The following is a 20,527-nucleotide window of genomic DNA, read 5'->3' as shown; positions in this document are numbered from 1 at the left end:
TCTGTATTTTCTCTATGTTCTGATAGTGGAGAATTTACAACTTTCTCATACTAAGGTAACTGTTCATGGGGAATGTAGCATAGAATTTTCTTGATATCCTGCATTTTGTCTGGGTTGATTGCAATCAATTCATCATAAGTAGGACGTTGGGGAAGGACTATGTTTTCAATTCCAGGTAGACAAAGAGCAAAGGTATGCCTAATACAACCATCAATGAACTTGGATGTTGAAACAATATGAGGAAGAGTGGCATTATACATATAGTCATAATAACTCGCAGGGGCGAATGACAACTTCGAACACCGAGGTACCTTTCTACCAAAAGATTCTACAGAAAGACCTCTTTTGTAAAACATGGGCCACCAGTTAATGAGTGACTTTATTTTTGTGCATGCATAAATATTTTATATAGCCTATAAAGATTTTTGTGGCCTAAGGAAATAACATTTTTATGCAATATTCATTTACGTCAGTGATTCAGTGTAAATATTCTGAACTTACCTACAATCCTCACCAGTTCGTCTTTCAGCCACCAATTCTCCAGAGTAAGTCACATGTTCAGTGCCTTTAACTTTGGCTTTCTTTAATATATTTCGTTTCCAACTGGAAGTATCACTACATCTCTTTTTGCTTTTCAAACTCTCAGTCTCCATTTTAATTAGCCGAAATTGCGTATAATACAATAATTTGTATTAAAACACAAATAAAGATCAGAGCAGAATAAACAGACCGCTTCAAACAATGAAGATAGCTGATAGTATAGTAAGTATGAAGGTTTGTCATCAGATGAAAACACCGCTAAATGACAAGTTCACAGCTAGAAGGCCCTATATCCTGGAGTAAGGGCATTTTAGCATGACACGAAAAATGAAATGCTCAACTGTGCGTGTGTATGAAGGCTTGAGGAAAGTCCTTTTAGCACAGATTGTGTATTTATGTGTAAGGATGTTGAATCTGTAGTCAACTCATTTTTGCAAAAATACGGAGAAAGGGCCTTTTAGCAATGACCAATTCATTTGTCTTAAAACAAGATGCGACCTGAAGATGTGGCTCGAGCTGTAGCCCTTTACGATGATGGACGCAGTGTACGTTACATTGCAAATGTTATTAATATGGCTAGAAGCACAACCCATGATGCCATAAAACGGTATAGAGAGACCCTAGAATATACAAGAAGACCAGGTTCGGGTCGTTCAAGAGCTACAAATCCAAATGAAGACAGGTATATGGTGTTGAGAGTTCTTAGGGAGCGCAACCTGCCAGCTACTAGTGTAGCCCAGCAATTTGTTAACATGCATGGACGCCCAATTTCGGCCAAAACAGTTAGAAGGAGGTTGAAAGCAAGTGGACTGATATCAAGTAGACCTGCAACTTGGTCCCAGACTTCTCAGGATGCATCGAGTTGAACGACTGCGTTTTGCAAATGATCACAGGGATTGGAGAAATGGACAGTGGAGCTGTGTTCTGTTCACCGATGAGTCCCGTTTCAATGTGTGCTCACCAAAGAGTTTGTAATATATAACTAGAGACACCAACGGCACTAGTTTCGCGTACAAAATTGAACCGCTGTTCGGCCGCCATTAAAGGGAGTTGATGCTTCGCCAGGAGTCCGAGCAGTTCATGCTTATTGAGGAGTACGAATAAATATAAATACACTTGAATGGAAATAATAAGAAAATGGTGAAATACTGCGCCGCAAATAATTGTTCGAACATAGTTACTATTGTAGGATGCCCAGGAAAGCATGCATATCTTAATATTTGGAAGAATGTTCCAAATGCAGTTCCTCCTTTGAATGTGTTTACAGAATGTCGGAATATTTCTTAGATAAAGTTTTTCCAGAAACACATTATAAGGTTGATTTCAACAATGTATGTAAGGGTTAGGTGCCATCACATTACAGTGGATTATTATAGCAGAGTGCATAAGAAAATCCTCAGACTATGTCTAAAACTGTTTTGTTTCACTATAAATGAATTAATCATGTAATTTTCATTTTGTACAGCATGTACTTCTAGTTTTTGGTTGTATTAAATGCAAAGAAATTAATGAAAATATAGCTGATGGCCTAGCTAGGCCTATTATTACCACTACTACGAGGTCTATTATGACCACTACTACTAGGCCTACTATTACCACTACTACTAGGTCTATTATTACCACTACTACTAATTAGGTCTCACTATTACTAGGGCTACTAATACCACCAAAACTAGGCATACTATTACCACTACTATTAGGCCTATTACTACCACTACTACTAGGCCTACTATTACCACAAAAACTAGGCCTACTACTACCACTAATACTAGGCCTACTATTACCACTATTACTAGGCCTACTATTACCACTACTACTAGGCCTACTATTATCACTACTACTAGGCCTACCATTACCACTACTACTAGGCCTATTATTACCACTACTACTAGGCCTACTATTACCACTACTCTTATGCCTATTATTACCACTATTACTAGGTCTACTATTACCACTACTACTAGGCCTACTATTGCCACAAAAACTAGACCTACTACTACCACTACTACTACACCTACTATTACCATTACTACTAGGCCTACTATTGCCACTACTACTACGCCTACTATTACCACTACTACTAGGTCTATTATTACAACTACTACTAGGTCTATTATTACTACTACTACTAGGCCTACTATTACCACTACTACTAGGCTTACTATTACCACTACTACTAGGCCTATTATTACCATTACTACTAGGCCTACTATTACCACTACTACTAGGCCTACCAATACTACCAAAACTGGGCCTGCTATTACCATTACTACTAGGCCTATTATCACTACTACTAGGCCTACTATTACCACTACTACTAGGCCTACTATTACCACTACTACTAGGCCTACTATTACCACTACACCTAGGCCTACTATTACCGCTACTAATTGTATTAAAAAGTCTGTATTGACCTCTAACTTGGTGATCATCAGCTACACAATGAATAGATTGTTTTGTGATAAAATTTATTCTCATTATATTTTAAATCAGTTTCCAGAATTTTTATGATCTCACATTTCACCACTAAATATTTTCTAAGCACCATATACCTTCCTCTTCCTTTGCATGAAAGGACTGAAATATAGATCATTTTAAATATTACAGTAAATATCCATTATTATGTCCTTAAAACAATACTAGTAATACTGAAAATTAATGTTGACATTGCCATTATTCAATATTTCACACACTTATCCCGAGTGTATATGGGTAATTTAATTTATTTTTTTAGAATATCGCCAAAGATGAATCGTTATAATACTTTAATAAATATAGCGCTCCTCTGCCATTGATGTTTATTTCATCACGACTCATCCTTTGTAAAAGATGTTTAAAACAGTGTCTATTACCAGGCTGCATCAATGTATTGTGGTACTGTTTTCGAATTTCGCGCCGCAAATACTCCCTTTAATGGCGGATGCTAGCCGATTCAATTTGTGACATTTTTCTTGCCTGCCACTCACGGGTATGTGTCTCTAGTAAGTATTACAAACTCTTTGGTGCTCACCTGATGGACGTGAAAGGGTTTGGAGAAGGAGGGGAGAACGATTTTCACAGTGTTGCATTTCCGAAAATGTGCCGTATGGAGGTGGTGGAGCGATGGTTTGGGCAGGAGTGTGTACGGATCGTTGCTTACGTGATTACACAAGATTACAAGATTACAAGAAAAAATCGCGTAATAATTATACTTCTCAATTATTGTGACGTTCGTATTTTTTTTTAAAGATAGGGAAAAGTTACGCTTTCTTGCAAATGCTTAATTATGAATTCAAGGAAATTAAAGATAATGCAGTACCTTAATTAGTTGCAATATCTTATTTAATAACAATATTAATAATATTAGGTGAAAAGGGTAGACTATAGTGCGTATATGTAAGATGTCAAGTTAATTTATTTCCGGAAATGTTTGGTGTATGAGCTGAAGTACAGAGCAGACAGTCCCTCAGTTTATATGTAATATGTTTTAATATCAAGAATGACAGCCTTTTATTGTAATATAATTGAGGAGTAGAAGTTTGCAAATTACGTCTATTGTCCATAAAATATTGTACGAAGCATTTAATAAGCAATGGTGAATCCTTTAAATGTCCCAAATGTCAATGTCTTTTAAGTGTTCTGCTATGAATATATAGGGCAGAACAGCGCTCCGAGCGGCGGAATTGGCATTACGAGGGAACCACTTCAGACTCGTTTTTCAAGCTCTATGCGCCAGCTTGTGTAATCTCGTAAGCAACGGTACGGATGCTCGTAGTGAAACAAGCACTATTGCCAACGGGACGGAAATTCCATCAGTTTTGACGGAATTTCAACGGACGGCAAACGAATGGCTTTGACTGGTGACGGATTTTATGACGGAAATTACGATTTACATCGTCTTTTTACTTTTTTAGCTGCTGTTATTTTTAATTGCTTGATTTTTGGGGCAACGCAGATCAATCCAGCACATCAACTGCAGAACTAAAGGCAGATGATGTGGATGAATTATTATTTCAGTCAAGATTGGTAAGTAACTTGTGTTAAAATTTGCTTTTTATTTGTATATGGATACGAGTGGGTATTTTTTTTATTTTGACGGATTCTGACGGATTTTCAAGTGTTAGATTCACGGGGATACACTTTATGTGTTGGCGACACTGGAAACGAGAAACGATGTAATTTTATATAGTAGCATGGCCCATGGGGAATGGTGGTGTAAATTACCGCCATTGACGCTAAATTCCTGATATATAGGTAATACAGCGTCGTTAGATAAAGTGAGGAGAAGAAGAAGAAAATCGGAAAATGGTCTGGAATCCTTCGAAAAAAGTTGTTTATATTAGTGCAGCTGCGACATGCGTTGGTTTGGCATGTCTTATGAAGTAAGATGTTATCCCAATGAGGTAATCCGGTATTTTAGCGTCCCAAATTATTTCAGTAGCGTGGCAGTCTAAAGATACGGTTTGTTTGTTTTGTGATCCAAGAGAAACTGCCGCTACTGGCAATTATACCATACTGAATTCAAGATACAAACATTTGATGCGAAATGGCTATTTTCACTGTATCACTCCGCTGTGATACGTAACGTGATTTGTCCTCTAATTGCAGCGCGCGAACATAGTTTGTTTACTTCAGGACAATTTTTTTTCCAAACTTCCATTTTCGCTCTATTCTACCGTCGTAAAAACGATGTTAACATTATTAGGTTAGGTTACGTTGTTGTAGGTGATTTCCGACAGTTGAAATTATTTCTTTCGTTTTTACGACGGTAAAATTCGGCGAAAATGAAAGTTTGAAAATAATTGTTCAAAATCCTAATTACCGGGGAATATAATAAGCTCTACAACTTGGCAATTAAACGTGAAGTGGTGAATATAGGGTCTTCAAATCTTAGGGTGACCAGACGTCCTGTTTTGTCCGGACATGTCCTCCTTTTTAGGCCTTTGTCCGGGGTCCGGGCGGATTTTAAAAAAAGTCCAGAAATGTCGTCCTTTTCGTAAATTGTATGCCTGATATTTGAAATTATCTGCTTTGACGCCTTTTTAAGTAATTTGCCTGTAGGTGGCTCCAACGATCATAAAACTCCCTTTGCTCCTCCTTGTTTTGGTCGTTGTTCAGAGGTTGCTAGTAAATCGAGGTGCGAATGTAAATCTAAATAGATATTTTGGGTTCTCTTTAATAATTTTATTATAGTTCCCTTGACTCATGTAGCTAACTCAACCTCTTTCACAATAGCCCTGCCAAGACTGAATTCGCTACCTGCTAGCATCAGGGACTGTCGAAATAAAACTGAATTCAAACGCAAGCTTACTAGGCACTTGGTCAGTAATTGAGACTCGTTCAGACATGGTTTCTTGTAAATAGTTCTCTTAATCTATCACAAAATATTTGAATATCCGGTAATTTCATCACTATACAATTTTGTTATTCTAGTTTAATTTGTAATTGTCTACACCTGTGGAGTAACGGTTAGCGTGTCTGGCCGCGAAACCAGGTGGCCCGGTTCGAATCCCGATCGGGGCACGTTACCTGGTTGAGGTTTTTTTCTGGGGTTTTCCCTCATCCCAATTTGAGCAAATGCTGGATAACTTTCGGTGCTGGATCTCGGACTCATTTCACCAGCATTATCACCATCTCATTCAGACGCTAAATAACCTAAGATGTTGATACAGCGTTGTAAAATAACCTACTTAAAAAATTTGTAATTCAGTAAATACTGTCCACACCTGTGGAGCAACGGTCAGCGCGTCTGGCCGCGAAACCAGGTGACCCGGGTTCGAATCCCGGGTGGGGGAAGGTACCTGGTTGAGGTTTTTTCCGGGGTTTTCCCTCAACTCAATACGAGCAAATGCTGGGTAACTTTTGGTGCTGGACCTCGGACTCATTTCACCGGCATTATCACCCTCATTTCATTCAGATGCTAAATAACCTAGATATTGATAAAGCGTCGTAAAATAACCCAATAAAATAAATTCAGTAAATACAAAAAATATTCTTTGTTCTTAACTTCTATGATAAATTGGGGATTCTTTTATTATAGGATATGGCTTAATTTTCGTTAAGTTTGACAAATGATTCTGACGTCACAACATGGCCGACGTAAACCAACACAACGAGTAAATAAAACTCACTGAGATATCACCTCAACTAACCCACTAACCTTCTCACATACGTCGACCTCATGTCACTGAGATATCACCTCAACTAACCCACTAACCTTCTCACATAAGTTGACCTCATGTCACTGAGATATCACCTCAACTAACCCACTAACCTTCTCACATACGTCGACCACATGACATCGCCCCATTCTCCAATCTAGCCAACATATATTCTCATAAACACACTACCGATATCCTATAGTCATATAGACCCAATAAATAAATACTGGTAATACTACTAACTGTAAAATCATTATTACTAAGTTTTTTCATAATTATTTTGTAATAAAATAGATATTAACATACTTTTAAATATGATATAAGCCTAAATATCTGTACTGTAAACATTTTCTAATAAAATAGATACTGACGTAATTTAAAGTATAATATAGGCCTAAGCCTAAATCTAATTATATATTTTCTGTCCTCTTTTTTCGAACAATGTCCTCGTTTTTTAAGCCTTGTATCTTCTTTTTTATCGTTGTGAATCTGGTCACCCTATCCACATGCACAACTATCAGAACACACCATGATTAATTAGGAACTCACGCAATTCTTTTCTCAATCTAATAAATTCTATTTCACCCGTTCTACACCCACAGAGTCTGTGGATATCTAGAGTAGCGCAATCAGCTATTCGGTCGCCATTGTTATTCCATTTCAACATGCTTGGGATAGAAACATTTAAAATAAAACTCAATTTAGGCCAGTGTTGGTGGCCCTTAAAATTAAAAATATTTGACTGTGATTTAGGCTACATTTATTTCCTATACACCTGTATACAGGGTGCGAATTAAGATTTCTGATGAAGAGGGGGGGGGATAGAATCCTAAATATGGAATACTAGACATAAAATTATTATTATCCTCATTCTATACGGCTCAATGCTTGGTTGCACTGAGTTGCTTGGTTGCATCTTGATTATAATAATTATATTCATGATCAGGCTTAAGATAAGATGTGTAATTCCTAAGTTATTGATTGTTGTTAGCTTGCCGGTGATGGTAATACATCAGTATTATTTTCTTTGCTTACTTTGTACTGTACTTTAAAACAATTATATTTTGTGAGTGGGGATAGAAGTTATCCCTGGCAGCGATCTTAATATGAATTTATGAGATGGGGATAACATTCCAACAGGGGGAGAAATCCCCCCCTTCTCCCGTTATTTCTCACCCTGCCTGTATATGGCAAAAAGCGCTTGCTGGTATAACAATGGTTGATTAGTCGACATTTCCAGCACGAAGGATTGTGGTACTCTGGATATCCATGGATACTGTATACCATCTACTCCCATTGAAGTCGTAACGACAAAAGACAGTCTACACCCTGTGCACAAAACACTATGCACACGTGAGCCTCGCAACAGGATCATCTTGGCTCTGAGATGATACCTACTCATATGCGAAATGTGCGGACTTGGTTAATAAAAACCTAAACTAACCAAACCTAACCTTTGTATATGCAAGATGTGCAACTGACTTGGTTAATAAAAACCTAAACTAACCAAACCTAACCTTCGTATATGCAAGATATGTAACTGGAGCACAAAGGGAACTTCTTGATTTGATCTTGATTTCATCTGGAATGTGTAGGAGAAAATAAATCCACGTAACGATCATGCTGGCACTGCATGAGAGGTCGCAAGCCTCTCCTCCATCCACTCCCATCGAAGTCATAGAGACAAAAGACATCAGTGAATACTGCAATCGCTAGACCAATCACAACAACTGCCGTGAAACTGAATCACCAAACGTAACGCCTGGCGAATTGAACCGTATAAATTGTAATAAATTACTAATTGAAAAACATATTTCCGTCATTTCCGAAAAATAGAAACCAAAACACTGTTTCCAACTTATAAAACTACCCTATAACCAAGAGTCCTTATTTGAAAAACCGCACAGTAGTCAAACTTCATAATTACCGAAAATTGTATTACACAGTTGTCTTAATGCTGCTGCCTGTGCAGTCCACCATGCTACATCACAGACTGTTTCTGTTCATTGTTTATGTTCAGTATAATATTAAGTAGGGTGACCAGATGTCCCGCTTTTTGCAGGATACTGCTTTTTTTTAACACCCTATAGTGCGATTCGTGAAGAGGCTTTTTAAAATTATCCTGCGAAAAGTCCTGCGTTTTTTTTCTAATTTTGTGAAATATATAATAATTTCACCATTTCTGTTACAGCTGGTGGCATTTAATGGTCTTTCAAAGCAGGGAGGATATACTTTTTTATTTAAAGAGGTTATCAAGTGTGCAGGAAGTGTTTGTTTGTGGTTACTCTACAGCAACGAGTAGTAACTTTGGTGGTTCATGCCAAAAAAGTTCAAATAATGTGTATTCCATTGTACAAAACACACTTAAGAAATCAATTGTTGGAGTGGGTTGCAGTGCTCACATTGATAATGATGCAATAGAAACTGCTGTGGACTGTATTCCAGTATGTGTTGAAAGTGTAATTCATAAAATATATTCATATTTCCATATTTACACTGTCCATGAGGCCTCTTTGATTGAGTTTTATGGTTGGCAAGTTGGTATAGCGCTGGGCTTCTATGCCCAAGGTTGCGGGTTCGATCCCGGGCCAGGTCGATGGCATTTAAGTGTGCTTAAATGGGACAGGCTCATGTCAGTAGATTTACTGGCATGTAAAAGAACTCCTGCGGGACAAAATTCCGGCACATCTGGTGACTCTGATATAACCTCTGCATTTGCAAGCGTCGTTAAATAAAACATAACTTTAACTTTAAACTTGAGTTTTGTAATTTTATTGATACTGAATATTCCAAACTTCTAAGTTACAACAGAACAAATGCCCCAACAGAGAGGGTATTTTCAATCATGAATAATATGTGGACAGATGAAAAATCTCGGTTAAAGCCAGAAACACTGAACCACATGATAATAACAAAGTGTAATTTGAATATGACTTGTCAAGAATTCCATATGATTTGCGTCATAGCAAGACAACAGTAATGTATTATATTGTGTATTTTTTTGTTTTTGTTTTTCAGATGTTAATATGATGATTTTTGGCATGAAAAGTAAAAAAGTGGTTTGATGATATGATTTGATAAATACACCTCTTTTTAATTACTGACATGCATTAATTGTATCCCATAACTATTTCACTAATGTATTGTATAAACTTTTTCTCATAGTAAAAGCGATTGCTGCCATTAAGTGACTTGCAGATTATTAATGGGCTATGCAAAAAAAAAAAAAAATCTTTGGCCTAGTTAACAAATTGTGTTAATACTAGACGGATTGGTCCTGCTTTTTGTATCTGAAATTCTGGCCACCTTAATATTAAGGCTAAACTAGTGCTGAGTTTGTTCCTCTTATTACGCTTCCACACCTACTGCTGTTTCCTCTGTAATAGCAACATAACTTTGGTGACATCACAAAAATTTCACGCTATGTCTTGCATATACGAATCTGTGATAGATTAGGTTAGGTTAGTTTAGATTTTTATTATATCTTGCATATACGCTGGGCAAAGGCTGGTGAATTTTTGTTTGCTGATGTCTAACTTTTCTACACTTTTTATTTGCCTTCTCCTTCACCCACCATCTTCCTTTTGAAAGAACACAAAGTTCTTGATTTTGGTTTAGAATTGTGTCAAATTCTGAATCTTTTCTCAGAGAATACAATGACGACTTAATAGACTGTAGAAGTTTTTATACTGTTGTTTGAACCAGTTTTTCTGTTTTGAATGTAAGAATCACAAAATTCTTTTGCGCAAAACAAGAAAGAAACTAAATTTTGGAGTCACATTAGAATTCTCATTCCTTTGCTGTTGTCAGTGTTTTCACCATTGATTTTACCCTTCTATACATCCACCCTATTGAAATATACCAGAAACATTAATGATTCTTTATTAGATTTTCTCTCCATATGGGCAAAAATTCAACTCGCAATTGTTACCGAATAAGAACGTGTTAAACATTTGGGAAAAAAACATTTTTTTCTGAGAGAAACTATGGACTGAATAATTTCACAGGGAGCTTCTACCTTAAAGCCAGATTTATATAAAACTATGGACTTTTCACCAATATTGCATACACTTTTTTGTTTACATACAACCTGAGTTATTCGCTCTGAAAATCTACAGGGTTATTTCACTTCCACTCTGTATATCCACTCAGTCATAATCCATGAATGCAACTTTGTTCATCCCGATAATGCTGAAACTCGCACCCAAAACATGGAGAATTTGTGAATGGAACCAAAATGTAGGCTGAAATGGCAGTTTGTGTTGTCTTTTGAATTATTCCCGTCATATCTACACAAAATTATTTACCGAGACTCTATACAAAAACAGAATGTATTTGAGAGCTTTATGATGACACTAATTCAAAATTATATCATGTAAATATATGTCCATGCATGTTTTGTAATAATTTCTTAACAATTTGTAAATAAAACCATTTGTTTACACACAGTTGGCAGTGGTAGTGAGTTATGCAGAATTGGTGGGCATGATCTGTAATAAAGGTTATATCACACTCTTTTCATCTTCCCTTTCTTTTAATTCTCTCTCATTTTGCTGTCACCGTCTGTGTGATATTGCTGTAATCACAAGGTACAACTGCACACAGCTTTTTAATTATTTTATAAATTTCTTACCTAAGATAGGTCGAAGCATCGATCCTTGGATCCACAGTCGCATGTGCTTACACTGAGCTGTTGTGGCTGTTGCTTGAACAACAATTTTGATCTTTTTGATATCTTGGTAGTCGGCTTGAGATGTCCATGGGAAATATTGTTCGAAATGGAAGGGGTAATGTTGTAATTAATATGAATGGTGAGTCTGGAGAGGTAGTGGCTCAGAATATGGCAGAAGTCATGTCATAAAAAACATGGACAGGGTTGTATGTAAACTTTCTGGACAAGTATTAGTGATGGCATGACCCCAGAATAGAATAAAGTGTGGATAAGTTCTTGGAACATTAGTACTTATGACTTTTAAGGAACCCGGAGGTTCATTTCCATTCTCAATAAGTCCGATATAGGTCCCTATCCTGGGCAAGATTAATTCAGTCCTTATCATCATATCCCTCCTCCTCAAATCCATTTTAATATTACCCTTCCTTCTACGTCTCGGCCTCCCCAAAGGTCTTTTTCCCTCCAGTCTCCCAACTAACACTCGATATGCATTTCTGGATTCACCCATATGTGTTACATGCCCTGTCCATCTCAGACGTCTGGATTTAATGTTCCTAATTATGTCAGGTCAAGAATACAATGCGTTCAGTTCTATGTTGTGTAACTTTCTCCATTCTCCTGTAACTTCATCCCTCTTAGCCACAAATATTTTCTTAAGCACCTTATTCTCGAACACTCTTAACCTCTGTTTCTCTCTGAAAGTGAGTGTCCAAGTTTCACAACCATACAGAACTTTCTAACTTTCAGCTTTTTTGAATGCAGATTGGATGACAGGCATTTCCCATATTTATTCTGCGTATAATTTCCTCCCGAGTGTCATTTATATTTGTTACTGTTGCTCCAAGATACATGAATTTTTCCATCTTTTCAAAGGATAAATTTCTAATTTTTATATTTCCATTTTGTACTATGTTCTAGTCACGAGACATAATCATATACTTTGTTTTTTTTGGGGGGGGGTTTATTTCCAAACCTATCTCCTTAATTTAAGTAAAATTTCCATGTTTTCCCTAATTATTTGTGGATTTTCTCCTAATATATTCACGTCATCCACATAAACAAGCAGCTGATGTAACCCATTCAATTCCAACCCTCCTCGTTTTCCTGCACTTTTCTAATAGCATGTTCTAGAGCAAAGTTAAAAAGTAAAGGTGATAGTGGATCTCCTTGCATTAGCCCGCAGACAGAAAATGGCCTATACGGACTCTGCTGTGCATTTTACTGAGACACATTTTATTTAATTGAACTAATTTCTTGCGAATACCAATATTATTAGTGTAGGCATTTGTATATAATTTGTAAACATACAATGAAATGATTCTGGAGATAGAAGGTGTTTCTTTAGACAAAGTGAACTGCAAAAATCCATTTCCCTTCTTGACTTCACTTTGTCTGAAACGCCTTCCATCTACAGAATTGGAAAAGTGTGACATTTGTGGATCTTACGTCTGTCATAATGTAGGCTAGAGCAGTTAGGATTATTCTTGTTGTAAGAATTTTTATGCATTGCGTTAGATAAGGTTTGCATAGCATATATAAGAAATGTTTAGTACTTCGCTACCATTTCTTGGTATGTTTACAAATTATATACAAACGCAACATTAATGGTAGTCATGGTGGAGTGAAACTCGCGTAGTTCCGAAAATAAATGACAGTGGTGAATATTGATATCTGATTTTAATGTTACTTTTCAGAGACTACACTGGTGGAAGAAAGTATGAAGGATCCAATCGCATTGATAAGAAAGTTGTTATTATTACTGGCTCAAATACAGGTATTGGAAAAGAAACAGCACTGGAGCTAGCAAAGCAAGGAGCACATGTAGTAATGGCATGCAGAGACGCGAAAAAATGTGAAGAGGTAAGGAAATTTTTTTGGAAAGTTGTTGCAGAAGACTGTAATATAATTAATATGTCTAAAACGTGGTAAATTAAGATGTAGTGTATATGGGTCATTCTACAAAAAAAGTACCTTTTAGGAGATAAAAATGTCATATAAAATATTAACAAAACATCTTAAATTAATTTTATATAAGCTATATGTTTCTTCCTTTGAACTACAATATGGATGGTTACATTGTTTCTTTATTATTTATGAAACAAGAAATAAAATTATATAGTGGTATGAACAGAGGATTCACAGAGTAACTGAGTATACAGATATTATAATGGAGTGGAGTCATAATGGAAAACATGGAGAAAATTAGATATCGGATAAGAGGTGAAGAGCATGTCACTTTTGTCATTTCTTGTAATTTATTTTCCTGATTTGTATTTTATTTTTCAAGCCCATGAGATTTCTTCTCCTCTTTCAACCACTATCTTTTTTTTGTCCCTTGGATTTTCTTCTCCTTCATTATAATTTATGTGTGGACTAGGAGGAGGAGTAAATTCTGCTTTTGTTTTCTCTTTGACGTTTCATCTGTGCATGATATCTTAGTCTATTCTCTCCATCTTATTCTTAAATTCCTTCCCTCATGATCTCTCATTATAGTGCCAGCAGTTTTGTACTTTATCTTCTTGAACTCGCCGTTTCTATATTTCTCTTTCTTTTATTTTCATTTCCACATGTTTTTAGGGAGCTTTCTTAATTTTTTCTCTAGATCTTCTTATTTTCTCTTTTGCACTCTCTTTACACTTTAATTTCTTTCCCATTACCTCGAATAATGCAAATCAATAGGCCTATGATATTCAGTACTGGTACACTGATAGTGTATTGTGTTCTACCAGTACACTGATAGTGTAATTGCATTAGAGAACATAGAAATAATTTGATGAAATTGTGAAATTATTATAGGCTAAATGATTTTATATTTCAAAATTAACCCCTTACCGCATTCTGGGACAGATATGGCACATACCAGTTTTATATTCATATAATTTATAATATAAGCATATAATATTTCAAACTGCATACTGGGACAGATATGGCACACAGTCAAGAATTGGATTTGATCATATGTGTCAACAGTTGAGAAAGAAAGAACTACTTAAGTTATTTGAATATTAAACCAGTGTGTGCAAGACTGCCCCATGTGGTAAGGGGTTAATTTTACTAGTACCAGTATTTTAAATGTAGGCCTAAAATTGACTTAATATAACTAAAACAAAAGCCGAAATTGTAATGAAAAAGATGAGATGAGATTCAGTGGTTAGATAGAGCATTAACTGTATAAATAAAGCTACAGTGTGAATAAAAGAATGTTACTCATAATAAGTGAGAAGAGATCCTCCAAGGTAACAAATGTATTAAACTGTTACGGACCATAATTTAAATTAAACGGTGACACTGTACACTAAATATTCACAATTTACATCTTTCACAAATTCTCTAAATAGTTCATCTGTTGTTATAATCTTCATGAATTGCATTGATAGGGATTATTTAAATGATAGTATTCATCAGTGGATTAAGTAATGTAAAATGTGGCAATAATAATTTCATTACTTTACAGCATAGTTTATTTATTAAATCAATAAATTCATTTGATTTATGAATTTAAATTTTACCTCTCACAGATTCATTCCGTTCCACTGGAAATACCACATGTCTCTATGTATTTCGTTGGTTTTAATGTCGTCTTTTAATTTTATTATACACTAATAGGGTTTGGGGGCAATAGCCCCAAGTGTGGGGACATGTGGGGCCTCAACAAATGTACAATTACATTCCAAATTAGACTGAGACATAGCCAACACGAAGCAATTTATACTCACCTTAGTAGTTCCAGGAAGTGGCTTTTAACCAGGCGTCATCTACTGATATGTATTTATAAACAACAAATAATATTAAATGGAATATTTTAAAGTGAGTCTTCCAAATCCATATATTGTGGGTCCCTATCACCACAGCATGGTGCGTTCTCAAATTGCAGATAGAGGAGTCGGCCTCCAAATATGGAAGATAGCTGCGAACATATTGAATAAGCAGTTGTGGACAGCCGAGGAGGGGTGTTCTTCCAGTTTTGGGGTTGGGCGAAGGGCTAACAACCCATCACCGCAAAAACAGTTTGTTACAAAACCACACAATAAGCCTCGGAATGGGACTGATTCTCTGGCACAACCACAGCAAAGGAATAAGGTTATGAGATTTGGTACTTGGAATGTTACAAATCTATATAGAACACGAGGGGTAACATTAGTAGCAAAAGAACTAGCTAGATACAGATTACACTTTCTGGGAGTACAGGTGGTTATGTTAGATGGGAACAACATATTACATATAGGAGATTACTTGTTCCACGGTAGTAGAAAGAAGGAAACAGGCAAAATTGAAATTCTTACAGGATTCAGTTGCAGTGAACAGAGATAATTATTTCAATTGAAGACGAAAAGCAAGTCGTACACTTAGGAATAAAAAAGAGAGATAACTTGAAGGAAAAACTGAATGAAGTAGAAACAAATAATAAGAATAAAAACATACGAGATTTACATATGGGCATAAAGGAATTTAAGAATGGATATTAGGCAAGGTAAACGTGATCAAGGATGAGAATGGCGACTTGCTTGCAGACTCTCATATTCAATCCTGAACAGATGGAAAAACTATTATGGGCAACTACTAAATGTACATGGGCCAAATAGAAATGATCAGGACGAAATTCAAATACAAACGTCTGAGTCATTTATACCTAAACCCACACTTTTTGAAGTCGAAATTACGATAGAAAATCTGAAAAAGTACAAGTCTCCAGGTATTGATCAAATTCCAGCAGAATTAATACAAGAGGGTGGAAGCGCATTATCTAGTGAAATTTATAAGCCTGTACTTGCTATTAGGGAAAAGGAAATTGTACCAGAACAATGAAAGGAGTCCATCATTGTACCTATCTTTAAGAAGGGGGACAAGACTAACTGTAGTAACTTTGGAGGAATATCACTTTTGTTGATGTTATACAAAATTTTGTCCAGTATTCTTTTGAGGAGATTAACTCCATATGTAGATTAAATTATTGGAATCATCAGTATGGTATTAGGCGTAATAGATTGACTGTTGATCAGATTTTTTGTATTTGACAGATATTGGAGAAAAAATGGGAATATAAGAGTACGGTACATCATAGATTTCAAAAAGGCATATGAGTTGGCTAAGAGAGAAGTCTTATATGATATTCTTATTGAATTTGGTATTCCCAAGAAACTAGTTTGATTAATTAAAATGCATCTCAGTGAAACATACAGAAGAGTCTGTATAGGTCAGTTTCTGTCGGATGCTTTTCCAATTCACTGCGAGCTAAAGCAAGGAGATGTGTTATCACTTTTTAACTTTGCTCTATAGCAGTGTTTCTCAAACTTTTTTGAAGTGGGGACCACCTTTTTAAGTCAGAACAGTTCTGTAGACCACCTTACTCTTGTTTCCTTCGAAAGCAAATTTATCATGTTTGTAGCATATTTTAATACCAGTATACTTATATTTTAAAATAGAATTAATTAATTATAATATTTTTCTAATTATATTTTTGTAGCCAATCACAAGTAACTTATAACAAATTCTGTGCATTGTTGATTCATCGCTTGCCTGTTAGCAGTTAGTTGTTTAAAATCCTTCTTATGTGGTACACGCTAGTAGTTGTCTATGTCTCTTTTAAATAGTGCCCATTGTACATAATGAAAAACTGGTTTCAATCCGGATCTTTGAAAAGAAAGGAACATAATGATACGCTTCACTTAGATAGGTCTAGTGCTAATAGTTCAGAAGCTGGGTGTGAAAAAATATATTAATATCAGTGATTATAAGTGTCATTAAAGAAATATCTAGTCCTAGTGGTAGCTATTCAAAGCAAAAATACTTTCGTAAATATGACAAGAGTTATTTGGAACTTGGATTTACTTGGTGTGGCAATGAGAGTGAACCAAAACCTCTGTGCGTTGTTTGTTACGAAGTGCTATTAAACGAATGTATGAAAGTTAGTTTCATTTTGGAGATGCCGATAAGCTCACATAGGAACACTCCAACATCAGCTAAAATTACACGCAGGGCCATACTAGACAGCGGACTCAACAGAAAATAGCTTGTATTATATACGTCTAAGTACTCAATAACAGGATCCACGATTCACAGTAGTCAACTTGAACAACATCAAAAACTCCAACATACAATACTATGGAAAATCAGTGAAAGTGCGTCAATAAGACAGTTTTTACCAAGAACAGTAAAAACAACCCAATTGTAACGATATAACAGGCCAACACAGCCAACCATATATGTGATAAAAGTGATATAGTGTATACAGTGTTTTACAGTGTTTTTATAGTGTATATATTTTACTTGTTTATATTTATGTGTCATAATAATGGTTTTAACATAATTTTCTATTGTCCTATATGGGTTTTCAAAAGATAGAATTTAACAGAATCATAACAACCAACCACACACTGCTTATAGTAATTTTAGCTAAATTAAGAAATCATGAAAGGTCATACACAAGTGAACAACCCACAACATAATTAAGAAGCTAGGTCTTCACAACACACAATGACATAGACCCCATATCTGAAGATGACACACACCGAGTGTCGAAAACGTTAATATAAATCCAAATATTAAGATAAGCACAGGTGGAAAACAAAAATTGATATTATAATAAGAATGTATGAAAGCCACGAAATTGAAACGGCATTTGGAGACGAAACACGCAAGTGTAAAAAGTAAACCTGTCGGATTTTAAAATAGGTGGAGTCTAAAATTTCTTATACGAGTACCATCATCTGGAAAAACAAATAAAAAACTTAATGCAAAAACATGTCCGATTTTCAGCAAATAAAGATGCAATTTGGCACGTTCTATTATTGGTGTACAGCATACAGTACATGTCTATTTCAATGTGCAGACTGGGTGTCGGCAACACTACTAAGAAAGTCATCAATACATGAAAATGTTCGGTACTTTGGTCCTCTGTTGTGAATTCGGGTGGTCCCTGGCTGGGTTACAGGCTCGGCGCCAGATAAGCAGAGAAAAGATGGCGAGAAACACCACGTTCATAGTTCATAGTGCTTTAAATCCCTCTTTTGTTGCTGAGAGTAGGGTGGGAAGTGGGTAGATGGGTAGGGTAAGAAATTTCATAAAATATTAGTACTAGGAGAAAAAGTGAAAGGCGATTGCCGTGTATCATTTCGAAACTCTGAAATTTTCGACTATAGTGTGATATGCAATTCGTTTGAATTTTATTTTTTCTTCTGTCTTTTTTGAAGGACCAAAAGGGCAGAACTCGAGGACCACAGGTGGTCCGCGGACCATAGTTTGAGAAACGCTGCTCTAGAGTATGCCATTAGGAAAGTCCAGGATAGCAGAGAGGGTTTGGAGATGAATGGGTTACATCAGCTGCTTGTCTATACGGATGATATGAATATGTTAGGAGAAAATCCACAAACGATTAGGGAAAACATGAGAATTTTACTTGAAGCAAGTAAAGAGATAGGTTTGGAAGTAAATCCCGAAAATACAGAGTATATGATTATGTCTCATGACCAGAATATTGTACAAAATGGAAATACAAAAATTGGAAATTTATCCTTTGAAGAGGTAGAGAAATTCAATTATCTTGAAGCAACAGTAACAAACATAAATGACACTCGGGAGGAAATTAAACACAGAATAAATATGGGAAATGCCTGTTGTTATTCGGTAGAGAAGCTTTTGTCATTTAGTCTGCTCTCAAAAAAGCTGAACGTTAGAATTTATAAAACAGTTACACTACCGGTTCTGTATGGTTGTGAAACTTGGACTCTCACTTTGAGAGAGGAACAGAGGTTAAGGATAATCGAGAATAAGGTGCTTAGAAAAATATTTGTGGCTAAGAGGGATGAAGTTACAGGAGAATGGAGAAAGTTACACAACATAATTAGGAACATTAAATCCCAGATGTTTGAGATGGACAGGGCATGTAGCACATATGGGCAAATCCAGAAATGTATATAGAGTGTTAGTTGGGAGACTGGAGGGAAAAAGACCTTTGGGGAGGCCGAGACGTAGAAGGGAGGATAATATTAAAATGGACTTGAGGGAGGTGGGATATGATGATAGAGCCTGGATTAATCTTGCTCAGGATAGGGACTGATGGTGAGCTTATGTGAGGGTGACAATGAACCTCCGGGTTCCTTAAAAGCCATAAGTAAGTAAGAGTCTTTCAAATAGCTTCATAGCATAGTGGTAAAGCATCTGACTATAAATCGAAAGGTTCTTGGATTGAATCCTGGTGGCTGCACATAAGATGAATTAACATAAAATATATGTACTGAAATGAAAAGTTGGATGAAGATTTAGGTAAGAATAGAAAAAACAGATAATAAGGAAAAGAATAAGAAAAGAAGAGGGAGTAAGAAGAAAGGAGAGGAAAGGGGGAGTAGGAGTAAGAAGGGAGTTAGGATGATTAAAGAAAGAAATGTTATAAAATTATATTGTAATTTCTTACGAAAGAGTAAAGTGCAAAAATGCAATATTTTCACATGTGGGATCATTGTGGGTGGGAAAGCGATATGTGTGAGACAATGGCATATTATGGTTAATTAGCGAAATGTTACATTTTTACACACCGGCAATGTATAGAAAATGTGGGTCACTGTTTTTAGTAGATTCTTTAATTATGTTTGAATTTTAATTAGAAAATTAGTGTCTGATATACTGTAGTTGATGCACTAGTTTTGTTCAATCTTGGTATGTTATTCAACTAAACTATTGTGTTGAAAACATTACACGCAATGTAGTTTGCAATGAGAAGCAGTTTAGGTTGAGTTGGAGTTGATAAAATGGTAGCCTACTACTTCTGATTTCGACTTTGATATTCTTTTAAGAAAATATGTTTCTAACACTTTTGCTACTGAATGAATTCAATGACTCTAAGACCATAATGCCAGCCATATTAAAAAAAAACCTGTTCTGTATATATTTCAACTAGACTGTGACTATAATTCTATGTTGTTTAGGTAAAGGGAGATAAGTCATAAAAATGAGTTTGTAGGTAGGCTAAATAAAAGTTAAACTTCGGACCCTTATTGCAAATAATTTTCTACACAAATAAAACACATCAACTGCTAGTATTCTTCTGATTTTTGCACACTCACTTGTATAATTTGACTTGTATGTTCATGTGGGAAACAAAATTCCATATGCACAAAAAAATGACATCCCCCTTTACCCAAACACCACAGAATTAAGACTTTATAGTACTATTAAGATT

The 20,527-nt window shown here is 35.8% G+C and overlaps 1 protein-coding gene across 1 annotated transcript in view; it reads left to right on the top strand.

Moving 5' to 3' along the window:
• LOC138693202 (retinol dehydrogenase 13-like) overlaps nt 1-20,527 on the top strand; it is a 544,367-nt gene that overhangs the window by 491,962 nt on the left and 31,878 nt on the right. Inside the window, exon 6 of the mRNA XM_069816972.1 lies at nt 13,047-13,212. Coding sequence (XP_069673073.1) covers nt 13,047-13,212 — 166 coding nt within the window. The remainder of the gene's footprint in view (nt 1-13,046; nt 13,213-20,527) is intronic.

This window comes from Periplaneta americana, chromosome 17 (assembly GCF_040183065.1).
Source record: "Periplaneta americana isolate PAMFEO1 chromosome 17, P.americana_PAMFEO1_priV1, whole genome shotgun sequence".
NCBI classification, from domain to species: Eukaryota; Metazoa; Arthropoda; class Insecta; order Blattodea; family Blattidae; genus Periplaneta; species Periplaneta americana.
Note: the sequence above shows the minus strand (reverse complement) of the source record. Positions and strands in the feature narration are given on the sequence as shown.